Below are 15,180 nucleotides of genomic sequence, written 5' to 3'. Positions count from 1 at the left end.
GAAAACTATAGTAGATGCATATCTGCAAACGACCTACTTATGCAACTTGCAATATTGAAATGCCTGTTAACAATTATTTTACAATACATCAAGCATGCTTATATGAAAAATTTAATTAATACTACCGTATCCAGCGCCTATCGTGACGATTTATCCCAACCTCGAACTGACCTAATGATGACCTAATCTAAACTTGATAAAACAGCTATCGAACCCATGACCTAACTTAACCTGACTAAAGAGATCTAACTTTATGTTGACATCATGCAATTTCGCTGTAATCTCGTGTTGTTATAATCAACTGCATTAACACGGATACACACATTTGTCCTTTATCATACTTTCGAATGTACGAGCTTGCTTTAAATCAAATTTTAATTAGATGTTTCATATTCTATATTCAGTACAACAGGTCCGACAATTATCACGATAAATTCTCACTGGACATTAATAACTAGAATCAATGAATTCTGCAAACAATGGTTTTGTTTAAGAACATTTTCAACATTATCGTTAAGACGTTCTTTGGATTGTAGCGGTATAATTAAAATTATTACTACAATAACAATAATAACAATGCGGCATTGTCCAATGCTCATAAAACGGTAGGTTATTGAATCGTGCTTGCGAACCTTTATTTCTTTGAATCAAGTTTTCACTTGCGCGGTGTAAGAAACGCACGTCCGTTAACTACGCAACTGTGAAAGGATTAGTTCTTTCGCTATACCAACAAAAACCGTGCAATTATTTACCCGTTATACGCAAAACCAGTTTATGCCAACCTTTCACGAACAAGAAATTGCTACCAAAGAAAGTACGTAGCTTTTAAATTAGACCGATCGTAAGACGGCGCGCAACGGTAAGAGAAGAGAATGAACCCGTGTGCCGCTTGTTTGCCTTTGTAAATCCATTTTTCAAACAGAAAAATCGTGAATGTAATCGTTACAGAAACTAAACACATAATAAAGGATATGTATAATACAGTAAATATCGGTGAAGTGCGTGTGTATATACGTGGGTTAGACACGAAAGTAGGTACACGACAGACGATGTCAAACGGAGCTATCGGGGGATCGAGGTGTTCGGGCGATCTCGGCTCTCGCCGATGTCTCACGAAGCGGACCGAAAGCAAAGCGCGCGGCAGACGGTCTTCGCGCGCCGAGCTATCTGGTTGGCACTCGCGTCGAGTCGGGCACTTTATATTCGAATTGACGTCGCACGTCTTTCGTATCTCGTTTGATCCTCGTGTTTCACGTTGACCACGTTCGCGTCAGTTTCGTTGACGAGTTTTGTGCTCTGTTCGGTTGAAACGCGCGATTCAAAAATCGCAGTTAGTTCGTTCCCTGAAGGAAGTTAGACAGTGATTTTTTTGTGATGTGCATGGAATCAAGTCACCTCAAGATGACGATCGCCTGGGTCTGCCTCGTCGCCTTGTTTTGTTCGACGGCTGTTAAAGGTGAGTCAAAATATTACGTGCGAACTTTTATTTCGTTATCGTTCTTGTGAGAACTACGGGAATTGTGCGTCGCAAGACGTGACGTAAGTAGGTGTAACAGTTTTTTTTCGTGGTTGCTCTGTGCAACGTACCCTCGATCGATCTATCGACGAGTTTCGGTTCGCGCGTGAAAAATGGAGTATTAATGGCGGGAACAATACTCGTCAAATGTACACCGCTTAAATCAAATAGACAACTAAATATTAATACATATAATTAATATAATTGTAACACATAAAATATTAATATTATTCCCGACTTTTTAAAATAAAAACAAAGTTTATACGAATAAAATATAACTTTATATCCTTGAACTGTAGACATGCAAGGTCGTGGTGTATGTCGGAGAAACTTTTATACGTATTTTCTCCAAAGGTTTTATACAGAAAAATTAATTTAGTGAAGTGTGAAGTTAGAACAATTTTAACAGGCAAGTTAGATACATCTGATCTGTGATTTCGTGATTGTGCAGACGATATTTAACAAATTGTATTCTTGTATTGACCCTGGTTTTTCGGAACACAGGTGAATATTTTTCTAATTACAAAATTACAAAAACTTTAAATAAAAATTCTCTTGTACATATAATTACACATAAATACATCCACATAATTATTTTAATTTCGCATATATTGTTCCTTAATGACAGCAATTAATTTTTAATAGCACAAAGTTGTGCATTGTCTACACCTGTGCATTTTACATTACATTTTTCTGAACATGTTAGTTATTTATACAGGTTTGACATAATTCGTTTAAAATTATACAAAATGTCACGTTTTTGCACTTTAAGAGCTCTCCTGAAAGCTATTGTTTTGGAGTTAATCGTTGCTGCGTTGTAGCCGTTGATATAGTACGTTGTACGGTGTCGCGAAATATTATGCAATAATGTAACTTTTACGCTTAGTTCTTTTATGGTCGGCGTGGAAAGACGTAACGAATCGATTATGTGTCGAACCAATTGTAGGAAATAGGTAGCCATAGGTAGCCAATTGTGATAAATTGATGTATAACCATACATGATTTAATGACGATTTCATCGATGATAAACGTATCTGATTTTCATTTAAATCACTGTCGATTAGTCAAGATTCAAGTGGACCCTCAATGCGACAATCCTTAAATACCTAATTCTGTTATCTGGCCTACATTCATTTTTAAATGTAAACACGAGTTACCTGGTATATACATCAACAAAGATTAAAGTAGAATACGAGACAGAAGAGAAATACGAGACACCAAAATTTTGATTTGTACATCAGTATTCACATGATTGACTACGACTGACAATCAGAGTTATTGATTTTTTAGAATGTAATCAATCAAACAATGTGTCGTATTTACTTTGATGAAAAACAAATTTTCTCTTTCAATAAAATACGAGCTCGAATAAACATTTTTGCTCCAAAGGATTACAAATATTGATTAAAAATTTATGATTGCCATTTTTTATTTCTGTAGTGAATTTATTACAAGTGGCTAGCCTAATTACAAGCGGTATTTATTGAAAATTACGAATCTATAAGCGTTCATTGGCTCGTCGCGCAAGATGACCGCAATAATTCGTACAATCATTGTTAAGGTTAAACGATGCACGCTGAGATCACGGTCGTATTAATGGAAAAGCAAACGTGAATGAAAGCATTAGAATAGCTTCTATCTGATTCGAAGAATCAGAGCTATCGAAGAGCCACGTTTAAGAACTTTCGTCGCCTTCTTCCTCGTAAATTTGACTCGTTCCTAACAGATAAACTTATCTATGGATTATTTTCTAAAATAAATATCGCGATAGTACCATTCAGGGATAGAAAGCAGGAGATTGGGAAATTGGAGATTCGAAGAAATTATTGAGCACTTATCTGACTCGGGAAACGTTCCGCGTGAATTATGATATCACGATAATAGAAGATTTATCATCTCGTTGCTCCACTTTTACACGTTACGTTACTCGCGATAATGCAACCTCACAATGTGATCGTACCTTTTATTATTAACAATAGAGTTGACGTGTTTTACATCATGTACCTCCGTATGAGCAGGAACAATAGCACGGTGTTACCATTTGTTTGTTGTTGCCGTAGGAAACCTCCCCTTCTATTGACTGCAATTTTCTCTCGTAACTCTCATACTGTCTCCATTCGCTTTGTCGGTTTTCGTGACATTACCATTCGGTTGCTATTTACTTCTCCATTCGTCTATACGTTTCACAGCTTCGATCGATGCACGATTACGGAGTATCAAATATTCAAGCACAACGATTGTCGTCGATATGCTTTTTCTGATGCTACACTGAAATATTAATCACGTTGATTGGCGGAGACTTTGCACGGTATATACGTAATTTCGAGTTCTTTAACTTTATTAACTACCGCTGGAAAGTTCAGGGGTGTTCAAATAGAATCACTTCGAGTATTTCGAAAAATGATGACATTGACGATGTCAGAAAGTTTTATTCATTTAATTACATTATTTCTTTATTTACATCTGTGGGCTGTCAGTAAATTGCACTTACGTGTACTGATAAGTAATCAGTTCTTATCAAGTTTTCATATTGATAGTTTACATTTTTTGTGAAAAACAAGTTTGAAATTTTTAGTGCACCATTTTAATTAGTGACAGTGAATTATAATTAACTAAAGATTGTCATCTTAATGCTGTAACATGCTATGATCTCTTGTTATCCATCCAAAAAGTGAATTTTTACGAGTAATTCCAATTGAAAATTTGTAACTGGTATAAAAGAGTTTGTTACCCTAGTTAGGATGTCGATGTTAAGGTTTAGGGCATTTTTCGACGATGGTTTCTAAATTTTGTAGTGGATGGTATCTTGTTTGAATTCGATTACCATGCAAAACAGACCACCCCATTTTGGTCCCTTCGTTGTATTATTTTTCTCAGCTACGATATAAAGTAAAACGAAACGGATACTTTTCCTGGAAGTGGGTATAAAACGAGGCGGGCCTTTGGTATTTATCGATCTAGCTTTATGAATAACGTCTAGCATTGAGCAATACCTTTTGTTGTTTCTTATAATAAAACTCGGATAGTGCTGCTGCTTATTGCACGAGTTCTCTCGTTTCTTTCTTACATAACTTACAGATAATTTTAATAGATCCTTTAATTCTTGCATGTACTTTATTGCTTCGATTTCGTCTTTACGTAAACCGAAAGTTAAGTGCATTCAACCTGTTTGATGCTTCGGAATCAATTAGTCAATAACCGTAGTAACAACGATCAGAACGGCGAAACTCGTGTACTAATTAATGCTTCGTTATACAATTACCTCTGTAAACTTTATTATCGATTGGAACGAGGAAGTTGAGATTTCGCGTGACGAATTTGTTTAACGCGCTCTAAGATGGCGTGCATTTGGAGAACGTTGCAGCTCGAGGCCTTAGATTGTTAACATTTCATAACTCTCAGTATTTATTGATTAAATAGATTATATATTCAGTACATTTTTATCGAATTGTTACGTAGAATGGACTGATGACTTGCTACCGTGTTTACGTTTAAGAAAAACTGAGATGACCTTCGAAATGTAGGTTGATAGAATAATAGAAGTAGAATAGAACAGTCTTCATTGAAGAAATTTTTCTGTAACACCAGTAACCTTTAATATCGGTATTTAGGATCGTAGTAAATAGTTATTCGCATGTTGATCATCCATTGATCGAAAATTGGCTGTATCGGAAATCAAGGTCGTAATTGATGTCGATGGATCACTGTACGTAATCTTCGGCCACGTGCATGGCATCGTGAACTACAGGGGATACGCCCCGTGTACCAGGAAAGTTTAAGGTCGTATTAACACGAAATGCCTTTCGCTTTATGCGACTTGCAGTTAACTCGTGCTTACCTTGAGCTGTAAAGAAAGGTCGATGCAAATGGCGCAATCGAAATCGCTAAACATAGTACAGGGCGGTAATTCATTTTCCCATTTAAATATTACGTAACGTGTTCAACCTAGTTTGGAATTTTCTTAAAAATTTATGGAGACAGCATAGTATAAAATAAATTAACAAGAATAGATTAGTCTACTATTTATATAAATCATAACCACAATAAATGAAGCGTACTCAAATAAGATACGCGATAAACATCGACATTTTGTTTTATTGTGATCGTAAAAATAGATCCTTCCAAAAATTGGTATTTAGCTATCTGGCGCATAGCTGTGTTTATAATCGCGCTCCAGCAATTAACGGCTTGTCACTTCATCGCTTATCAAGTTGTTCAAATATTTTAACAGCTTTGGATTATGTAAATTGGAGTCTCGGTACAAACATTCTTGGACAATCTTTATGTAGCAGCTTTCTTTCCATATTTTCCTCGTGGTCTTATTATTCTTTCATTTCAGGTACTTGTTCTCGGAACACGCTTTATGACACCTGTGTAGCTCGTTCTTCTGTTTCACAAGATATTTGTTTACTCATTTAAGAAGTACAAGGAGACGACTTAATAATTAACTGATTTAATGTGATTGATCAGTCCATTCCATTATAAACATTGTTCGTTTACAAAATGTGTTAATATCTTTTAAATATAATAAAATTGTCTTTAAGTACAATGAAAGATTCCTTAAAAATTTTTTTGAAGTACAATGGAAGGTTATTAGAAAGTTTCCACACGTTTGAATAAAATAGTGAAGAAATAATGATAAATTTTCTCCGCGTACGTTTGAAATATTTGGTAAAACTGCTAAAAGCACATCAGTTACGTCGAGAGTAATCGCATTGGCGGTGTGATCATGATTCTTGTACGGCACCGGCACATCCTTTTACAAGAAGAATGCGGCGCGATTCTAAAGATTCGGTGAGTCAACGTTGATCGATGAATACGAGTCATCGGTCCAAGGATAAGGTCTGCTGCATTTATCTTTTGCAGCGAACATGGCATTACCGTACGTCCGCACGGAATACGTTGGCTATACGTGTACAGGTCGTTTCAGGGTCTAGATAATCCAGTTTCGTACCCACGCATACCAATAGCAGAGATGGTTGGTTAATGTACGACCTACGGTCGGTCAGAGACCCCATCAATCCGCTCGGTTATTCCAACGAAAATTACTGAGTTAAAAGGAAGAGATTTTATCTAAGCGATCAGCCTGCGAAATCGACTAGGGAGACGGTCGTAACGTATTATCTAAAAAAAATAGATCACGAGTTTGATGGCTTAAATTTTCAGAATCAGTTTTAGATCAAATTCTTTTGATGCTTAATACTTTTTCGATATGTGATCTCAAGAGTACTTAACATTGTTTTGTTTCCTGTTTAAAAATGTCTATGAATCACTATGACTACTTCTATTTTTATATTCAAAGCACATTGCTTGAAGTATCATCAAATTTTGTTAGTTTCTTGTTTTGATAAAAATTGCGTAACTGAGTTTGTGAACGTTGCACTAGTGACCTTTCGTTGAATAGAGTATATCTTTGAATTAGAAGATTTGAAAACAATCTTATCTTTTAGAAAGAAAATCGCGATTCTTATCGTTTGCTGATAAACGAAGCATGATTATTTCTAACCTTGATACACAGAAAAATTCAGTTAATTAAACGCGCGTACTATTAATATAAACTACCGTGTTGTACTGTTGTAGAAAATGTGTATCATAAAATGGTATAATTACCATGCTACGTTAAATGCAAATGTGTAGATACTCGATAAAGCATTCTGCTCGTATGTTTGTTTTGTTTACCGCTTTCAGCGCATATTTTATTCATTCTATATTTAGCATGCTTTGTAGTTTCATGCTATTCAAATTACATTTATGTAAGAAAGCCTCTGTAAAAGACTTTGCAATTAGCGTTTCTGTTATTGTTCGTTTTCAACAGGTTTTCGAAATTAATTTTAACCGAGCGTTGTTTTGAAATGACTGTTCGAACAAGGAACTTCATAATTAGTGCCAATAATGATAACAAGCATCGGAGTAACCGGTTGATGAGTTTTCCGGTAGCTATAATTCTCGGTAAAGTGATTCATCTGTTACACATGTCCACGGTATGCAGGCTCTTACGTATTACCGTCGCAAACCCATTAAATATATATTTACCGTAATTATCGCGTTTATCGTGATTTCTGTCATCGGGTTAAGCGGGAACCTAGTTTCACGACCGTATCGCAAGTTGCCGTTTCACGCGTATCTGAATTTCAGATCTGAAGCTTTTGAAACTTTGGAGAAGGAAAAATCTTAGATCATGATACTGAATAATATTTTTATAGGTACTATCTATATTACAAAATTTAAATTAAAATTGTAAGATCGTTCTTTTATCATTCCGTGCTCATAAATCCTCATGTAGCTTTTATTCAACTTTATACGTAGGAAACGACTATGAAGTATTTCGCAATTGGAATGTAATTTCATTTTACTCCCTTTATTCTTGGAATTAAAATTTAATACTTTAACCTTGTTAATTAGACACGAAGATCTGAAATATAACTCGGTTAATGCAATATAAAAACAGATTTAAAATTGCAGCAATTGTACAAAACGTGTTACACATTTTTTTATTAAATAAATTATTCCTCTTTTTGTAAAGGAACATATTGGTTTAATGGTCGTGCAAATCCGACTTGTATGCACCAACCTAATATTTGCTTAAGCATCCAGCTATAACGATAGTAGGTGAATTAACTTACGTAAAAGCACACAACGTTTCGTCACAATTACGATCCAGCGGTCGTTGACACGGTTCTCCTTCGACGAATTGTGCTGTCTCCGAAGCAACAAAGGGTTCGTGGGTTAAAGGCATTAGTATTATACTCGACCCTTGAAGGGCTCCGAAACAGTCGTAAAGGGCAACGTGGTCATAGTTGTACGAATCGAAAGTCATTTCAAATGCGGCTGAAAGAAGGTGGAACGTTCCGTGAAGAAAAGTTACGTGGCAGGTGCGTTCGCCGTTCCAATGTACACACGGGTGTGCCACCTTACACACATGTCCAGGTGTAGGTGTCGGTAAAGAACTATATATACACCTATGACGACCAACAGGTTCTCCTTGGGACAGGTTTCGGTACCTATTTTCGGTCCTCTTTCACTGCTTAAACTTCTCAAATTACGTCCAACCGAAGCAGTCCCTTAACAGGTTTCATCCTTTCTTTTCGACCTGTTCTCGCAGGCCTATGTAATTAAATCGGGAAGGTTAGGACTTTCCTAGATATTGCTGGGAACCTACTTTTATAGGCTTTGGGTGATCGTGGGATGTGAACTCTGGGGCGCAGAATTAGATTTCTAATTCTTTTATAAAAAAAATTTTCAAATGATCAAATATGCTATTGTTGGATTTGTGAAATTTTATATTGTGAAATGGGAGTGTACAAAACAAGATTCACTTATTCGTAGCCAGCAATCGAATTAATTAAGTTTCCGCGATGCTTCGACGTGATAAACTCGTCTTCAATTGAATCAAACTGACGTTCCGTACAATTGCGTACAAGTACAGCTATTAAAACACAGATGATCGTGAACGATACTGAAGATATTTGTAATTTTGTAGGAGTACATTGTTTGAAGTAACGGCTATGCATAAGGTGGTGCTAGTTTCATATTGGCACGCACCTGCGTACGTGTGCAACGTATAGTGTGTTTCATACAATAGGATCTCTGGTGAGCGTTTTCTAAAGTAACCGGACCGTTATGCTATCACGAAAATACGTAGTACCGTGCCGGACGGTGTGCAGCCACGCATAATTAATGAAAATCGAGATTCACGGTGATATGCACTACTTCTGTACCCGTTCCCGATGGGTCAACGTCCGTGGTTGACGATTTCACCGTTGATATCCCGTGTTCGAAACGAAAGCGAGACGGTTACACGGGGATATGTGATTCGCGTGAAAAAAAACGTTCATTGTCGAAGATCGTTGTTAGCTTCAAGTATTCAGAACTTAGAAAGTTATTGAGATTGACAATTTTATATTTTTCAATTACTTCAAATTACTGCATTCTTAAATTTTCATATTCCCCAACTTTTACATTTTTGAATTATCATATTTCTACGCTATTATATTTTTAGATTTCAATGTTTGAAAATTTCATGACTTGTGTTACAAAATTTCATGACGTCTAAATTTCCTGATTCAGATATTAATTAATATCTAAATATCTACACTACTAAATATCCAAAGTAAACTTAAAACAATTTCTGGATTAAAAGATTTCTAAACCGACAAAATCTGGGGAATGAGGAAAGAGTTCATATCTGCTGTGCTTGTAAATTTTATAAGAGCATATAATTTTATAAGAATCCATTTCGTGCACAAAGACTCTTGAATTTATAATGAACTTTTATGGGCTCTTCCTGGTCCTTGTTGGCTATAAACGTTTTCCAACAAAGCCAGTCCATTAAATATTACACGTCATTGTTACGTGTAGAGTATTGTAAAAGGTGAACGGCATGTAAATGACATCACATAAAGAAATAGTGTGATGAATTAATAACGCAGGTGAAAATTCTCAGAAACGGTAAAAGAAATTCCATGTTGTATCGATGTCAAGCATTCGTACAAGGACATTTTGAAATGAAAAAACTGTAATCATTTCTAACTGCATTAATCATTAATAATTCTGTTACTACCAAGTAATGAACATTACATGATTAGTGAAGGAATCAGTCTTTTTTACACTTGTAGTTTTAAGTTTTATCTTTGCCTGTGGCCATTTTGAAATTAAACGCTAGTGGTACTTTTATATTAATTACTGTCATGTATTATTTATTAGCCATTCTCTCATAAATATGAAGCAAAATAGATACATAGAAAAATGTAAAGTGTCATCGATAAAAATACACCAATTGCAGAATTAGTGTTATTCAGCCCTTAACGTAAATTACTGTTTCATTTTGAATACACCGTGTTACTCGATTTTCATTATCTAAATCGAACAAAGTTTCAATTCCTGTCAATAAGTACACAATTTCATACACGACGTGTAACTTATTGTTAATGGATATTAACCCTGTCGTGGCACACAGTTCATAGAAGGTAAATACCTAGAACCAACGGAAGTAAACTGGCCGCTTAATCGATCGAGTTTGGTCAAAGAACACTGGGCTAACTTAATAGCTTCAAACGTTACGCACAGTTCCTCGCGAAGGGCTTGATTGTAGTTAAAACAGATGAAAGGAGGATATTGACCCGTTCCTAAAGAGCACATGGTCACGGAAAGGGACCTCGTAAAGTGCACGCGAACCGAACGCTCGCAGACTTGCAACTTTCCCTCCCAATGGTTACGCAATGGAACTCATTGTACGCAGCTCCGTTACTCGTTGGTCTAGTCACCATTTCTCACCAGGAAAGATAAAACCTTTCAAATTTTTACGGTTTCCAGGTATTATTTACTCGCTTAGGTGTTAAATATTTGACACGTTTACCTTAATGTATGCTTTAAAGTATTGCTACGTATTCTAAGTTTGAAACATAGATTTAACAGTTTGGCAATTTAAAAATTTTCAATCATTTAATTTTTACAATGTGGATATACTTAAAAATTTGTTCATTTTTAAATTCTTAAATTACTTACATTTTCAGGTTCTTAAGTTGCTTGAATTTTTTCAATTTCTTCAATTTACTTACTAAATTTCCAATGTTTGAAGTGTGCATATTTAAAAATATAGACGTAAAAATACAGGAATACGAAGCTTTCAACCTATAAATCTAGAAGCTTAAAAATTATAAAAAAGCAAGCTTCAAATTTTTAAATATTTAAATTGAGAAATAGAGTATGACAAGTGCCTGCATTCCGTGTATTTCAGTGTAATGGACAGTTGTCCATATCTGCTCTGTAGCTTAAACACAATGACGAAAAAGAGACTTTTGTATAACATACCATTCATTCGTGGAAACAACATACTGAAATACTAACTGCTAACAATTTTGAATTCCGATAAAAGTCCCATCATTCAAAAGTCGTATGATATGCACCAACCTAATACTTCGAAACAAATAACGATGCCATTAAAACATTGCTAATTAAAGTTCGCAGCGTCGTGTAAAAATCATATATGCGACTGTGCGTTTTATTTCGTATGCAGTACGACTCGCTATCGATAAATTTTAATTAGGCCAATTTGCGAGCACGCGAGCGATCTTTGCTGAACGGTGCAATTAGTCTTGCGTTGAAACCGCGAGTTCCCCGAAAGAATCCGAACTCAATTAATAGCCGTAATACGACGCTTTTCGCAATCGTTCCGAATCACTTTTCCCTGTTGCGAACGCGAGTGTACACGACCGGCAACTTGCCAAGTTTCCCTTTGATCAGGGATTCTCGCGATACACCGCTTTGATTTTGCCCGCGAATCTTTGCAATTCTCGCGCAGACTATTTTCGCGATTGGCTCCGTGACACTCGCGTAATCATTATCAGAATCAGATAATGCGGAATCTTGATGGTGCCTCATTGATTTTCGATTGAATTTTCGTTGGTTTTCGCGCGGCGAACAAATCCCGATACGCACGGAGTGATACGGAAATCACAATTTACGGGAAAAAAGAACAAACACCGTGTATTCGATGGCAAATATATTTGGTAATCGTTTGTATTACTTGGAGTTTAATTGTATTTGCGATAACTACTTCGTATCCGGAATATATTAAACTGCAGATAAATATCGACCGAATCATCTGCATTGCAAATGTGATTCGAGTTCGACGCTTTCTTTTTACGTTCCGCCGTGTTTTTTTTTTCGAAACGAGTTTCGACTTTGCATTTACCTTGATACGATCGCATTTAAAATTTAATTAAGCGAACAGTGTAATCCTCGCGATCGTAGCTGTATCTAATCGCGTTACAGAAAACGCGTCGTTTCATGATCGAAGTAGCGAAAATGTGTGTCGTGCTAAGAAAAATCATTGTTGCATTTTGGTACGCACGACTTGTCAGCAACTTTTATACACGTCATGTCGTGAAACGCGTGCAACGAAGACATGCACGTGTTGCGTGTCAGCAGCAAGCGTGTAACCGTTACGGGTAGCGATGGCTTTTCTTCGTAAATTCACGAGCTTCTCCTACAAGACGGTGTGTAAGCCCCAAGAGAAACGAGCCACCAGCTTCGAGCTGGTTTCTCCTGGTAATGCCGGAAAATACGTTTCCCGAAGCCTAGCACATCTATTGCGAATCTGTATGATGAATCTGCACGCGGCTTTTACACGCGTTTATCACGCTGCAATTTATTATGTTGTTGCGCGTTAATAGCGGATTTCGAAACATCGAAAATCTGGTAGGGCTTCGTCCGACAAAAATAGCGTGCAAGCACTTTCTGCTTGTCATACATCAGCACTTACAACATCCTATGAAATAATCAGCTTGCACTGAACTCAGCATTACACGTGTGAATGAAATTATAGAACTTGACAAAATGCAGTCGTGGAATCTTGACATTGAAGATTTGGAAATAAATATTTCTTTCTTGATACGTTGAACTATTATATTTCAAATCGATATTCTTAAAGGTTACTAATATTTTTGCCTGACTTCTAAAATTGCTGAATCAATGTTGTACAACTTGTGAATAAAATTCTCGGTCACAATCTGCTTTTCGTTTCTCTGTGTCTCAAGTTGAAGTTGTAAGATTACGTCTTACAATTAAGTAAGATTATATCTTACTATTCTTTAGCAAGGTGATTCACACAGTTGTAACATGTCTTTGAATTAGAAAAGGATGTTACAGAAAAATGAGTGGTTAAAGATACCATAACTGTGGAAGTCGTATATTCTAGAATTGCTGGCACTTAATTACAAATTAATTAAAAATAACAATCTTAGTTTTGCAATTCCACCTTCATGAATAACGCAAGTAACGTTAAGTGAATCATGCCATTAATAAAACACTCGCGTATGTAATGACTTTTTACGAGCTTTCCATTGAAATATAAACGTTATTTTATATTACACTTATATCATCACCGTGGAATTCTTTCTTCTTGGAACAAGGTCAACGTCTATTGTTCTCGCGAACTTTTAAGGTTCTGTTAAAGTGCTGACGAATCGGTTCGATAGTTACCGCGTTACGCCCACGGTTTTCAATTGAATCTATTCACGTCGGCAATGCATACTATCCCGGACGAAATCCGTTTATTCCATAAACGGAGCACAACAGTCAGAGGTCACCGAATGCCTAATTCGGGTTATTAACCGAGGATACGTTGCCGAATCTCTCACGTGACGATTGTCGTTAATCAGAGGACGAGGTCGGTAAAGAAACCGAGAGGAAGGAACAATTAAGCGAGGGTGGTCACAGAGAGCCACTGGCCGTTAATTAGTACGACCGAGTAATGGTCGTTAATCGCGTTTAATTCGACGTGTAGAACGCGCCGAGGGTTTGCGTGAGCAATTCGCTCTCATGTTTCGCCGTTATAAGAACTCGTCGTCAGGAGCTATGTCCGATCCAAATATACAGTTGGCCACAAAAATATGCGACTATCGTACATTCCGATAAAAAAACTTCACCAGGTATTCGATGCATCCCGTCGATTCTGAACGTTTCCAGGAGCGTGAGAACGCTTTCAATTCTTTTGCGACGACTTTCAATAAAATGGTCGGTTTCAATAAAATCAAGCGAAGTCTATGTCTGCTAAAATTACTACTACTTTCCTTTTCGGTATGTTCTAATATTACGTACTTAGATTTTACAAGTTTGAAAATAGAACTTATTCATATATATTTCAGACTAATTTCATATTTTGTATCCATATCGTACATAACATGTTTATCACATGTATGTGTAATGTAGCATACAAACGTACAGTATAACCATGCAAAAGAATTAGATTAAAATAACCAGTCTTTCATGAACTTTTAAAATTGTATCATTTTAATAAAATGTTATTAGACTAGAGATTTTTATATATCAATATCTACGGACACAAACGACTTAAATATGATTTCTACAATCTAATTTAAGTTAAGCTAATTTTAAGAATCTTATGTACTGTCTTACCCTAAAATTATTCTACCCTCTTTCATTTTAGTCATCGTATTTTGTAAATATGACTATTGTCAGAGACTGTTGGCGCGTATGGCCGACGCGACCGAAGTGAACAAAATGTCCGCAGACTTATAGATTGGTGTACTGTTATATTCCTCGGGGCTAGACCTTATGGGAATTGGAATCGACTGGGCCTCGTATATCAGTATTATTTTTCCGACAGAAAATCGATCAACCGATTTGCCGTTACACGATAAATCGCAAAATATGCCCGGCATAATTTAGAAGCATACGTATCGGGAAAAGGATTGCTTACGCAGGGCTGATACCGAAGTTTCCCTTCTCGTTCCTGGAAACCATACTATTTGTTTCGAATGCGGGAATAAACGCGGGAAACACGCACTCGCGCAGTATGGCCTCTGTATAATAAATTGCTTTCTATTGGAACACGTACTTCACTTTAACCTTTGATTGCATATAGTCGTTGTGAAAAATTATGGATATGGTAGTCATGGTCTCTAATTTTAGTTTACAATTAGAAGTTAACTTGGATGATTGATTCGGTAACTACAGTGCACACATCCGTAATAAAAAAATAAAATATTTTATCAACTTGGTCTATTTATGAAAATTTGAAAGTGCTTTCATTCAGGATGAATCACGTAACGATTTCATGGGAACAGTACTATAATTTGTTATTACTTTAAAATTATATTGGACCACTGAGGCTAACTGTTGAGGCTAATTTTTTGAACTGT

At 36.2% G+C, this 15,180-nt stretch overlaps 1 protein-coding gene across 5 annotated transcripts in view; it reads left to right on the top strand.

Moving 5' to 3' along the window:
• The first annotated feature begins 1,125 nt into the window (after window positions 1–1,125).
• The window catches only part of Fas3 (fasciclin 3), a 381,776-nt gene continuing 367,721 nt past the window's right edge, over window positions 1,126–15,180 (top strand). For 4 of the 5 annotated variants that reach the window (XM_076533087.1, XM_012280703.2, XM_076533102.1 and 1 more), the window contains exon 1: window positions 1,127–1,456. In XM_076533087.1, the coding sequence (XP_076389202.1) occupies window positions 1,375–1,456 (82 nt within the window). In that variant the 5' untranslated portion in view covers window positions 1,127–1,374. Of the gene's footprint in view, window positions 1,457–15,180 lie in introns of all 5 variants that reach the window. The other variant, XM_076533084.1, reaches the window with a different exon arrangement.

Source organism: Megachile rotundata, chromosome 1 (assembly GCF_050947335.1).
Source record: "Megachile rotundata isolate GNS110a chromosome 1, iyMegRotu1, whole genome shotgun sequence".
Classification (NCBI taxonomy): domain Eukaryota; kingdom Metazoa; phylum Arthropoda; class Insecta; order Hymenoptera; family Megachilidae; genus Megachile; species Megachile rotundata.
Note: the sequence above shows the minus strand (reverse complement) of the source record. Positions and strands in the feature narration are given on the sequence as shown.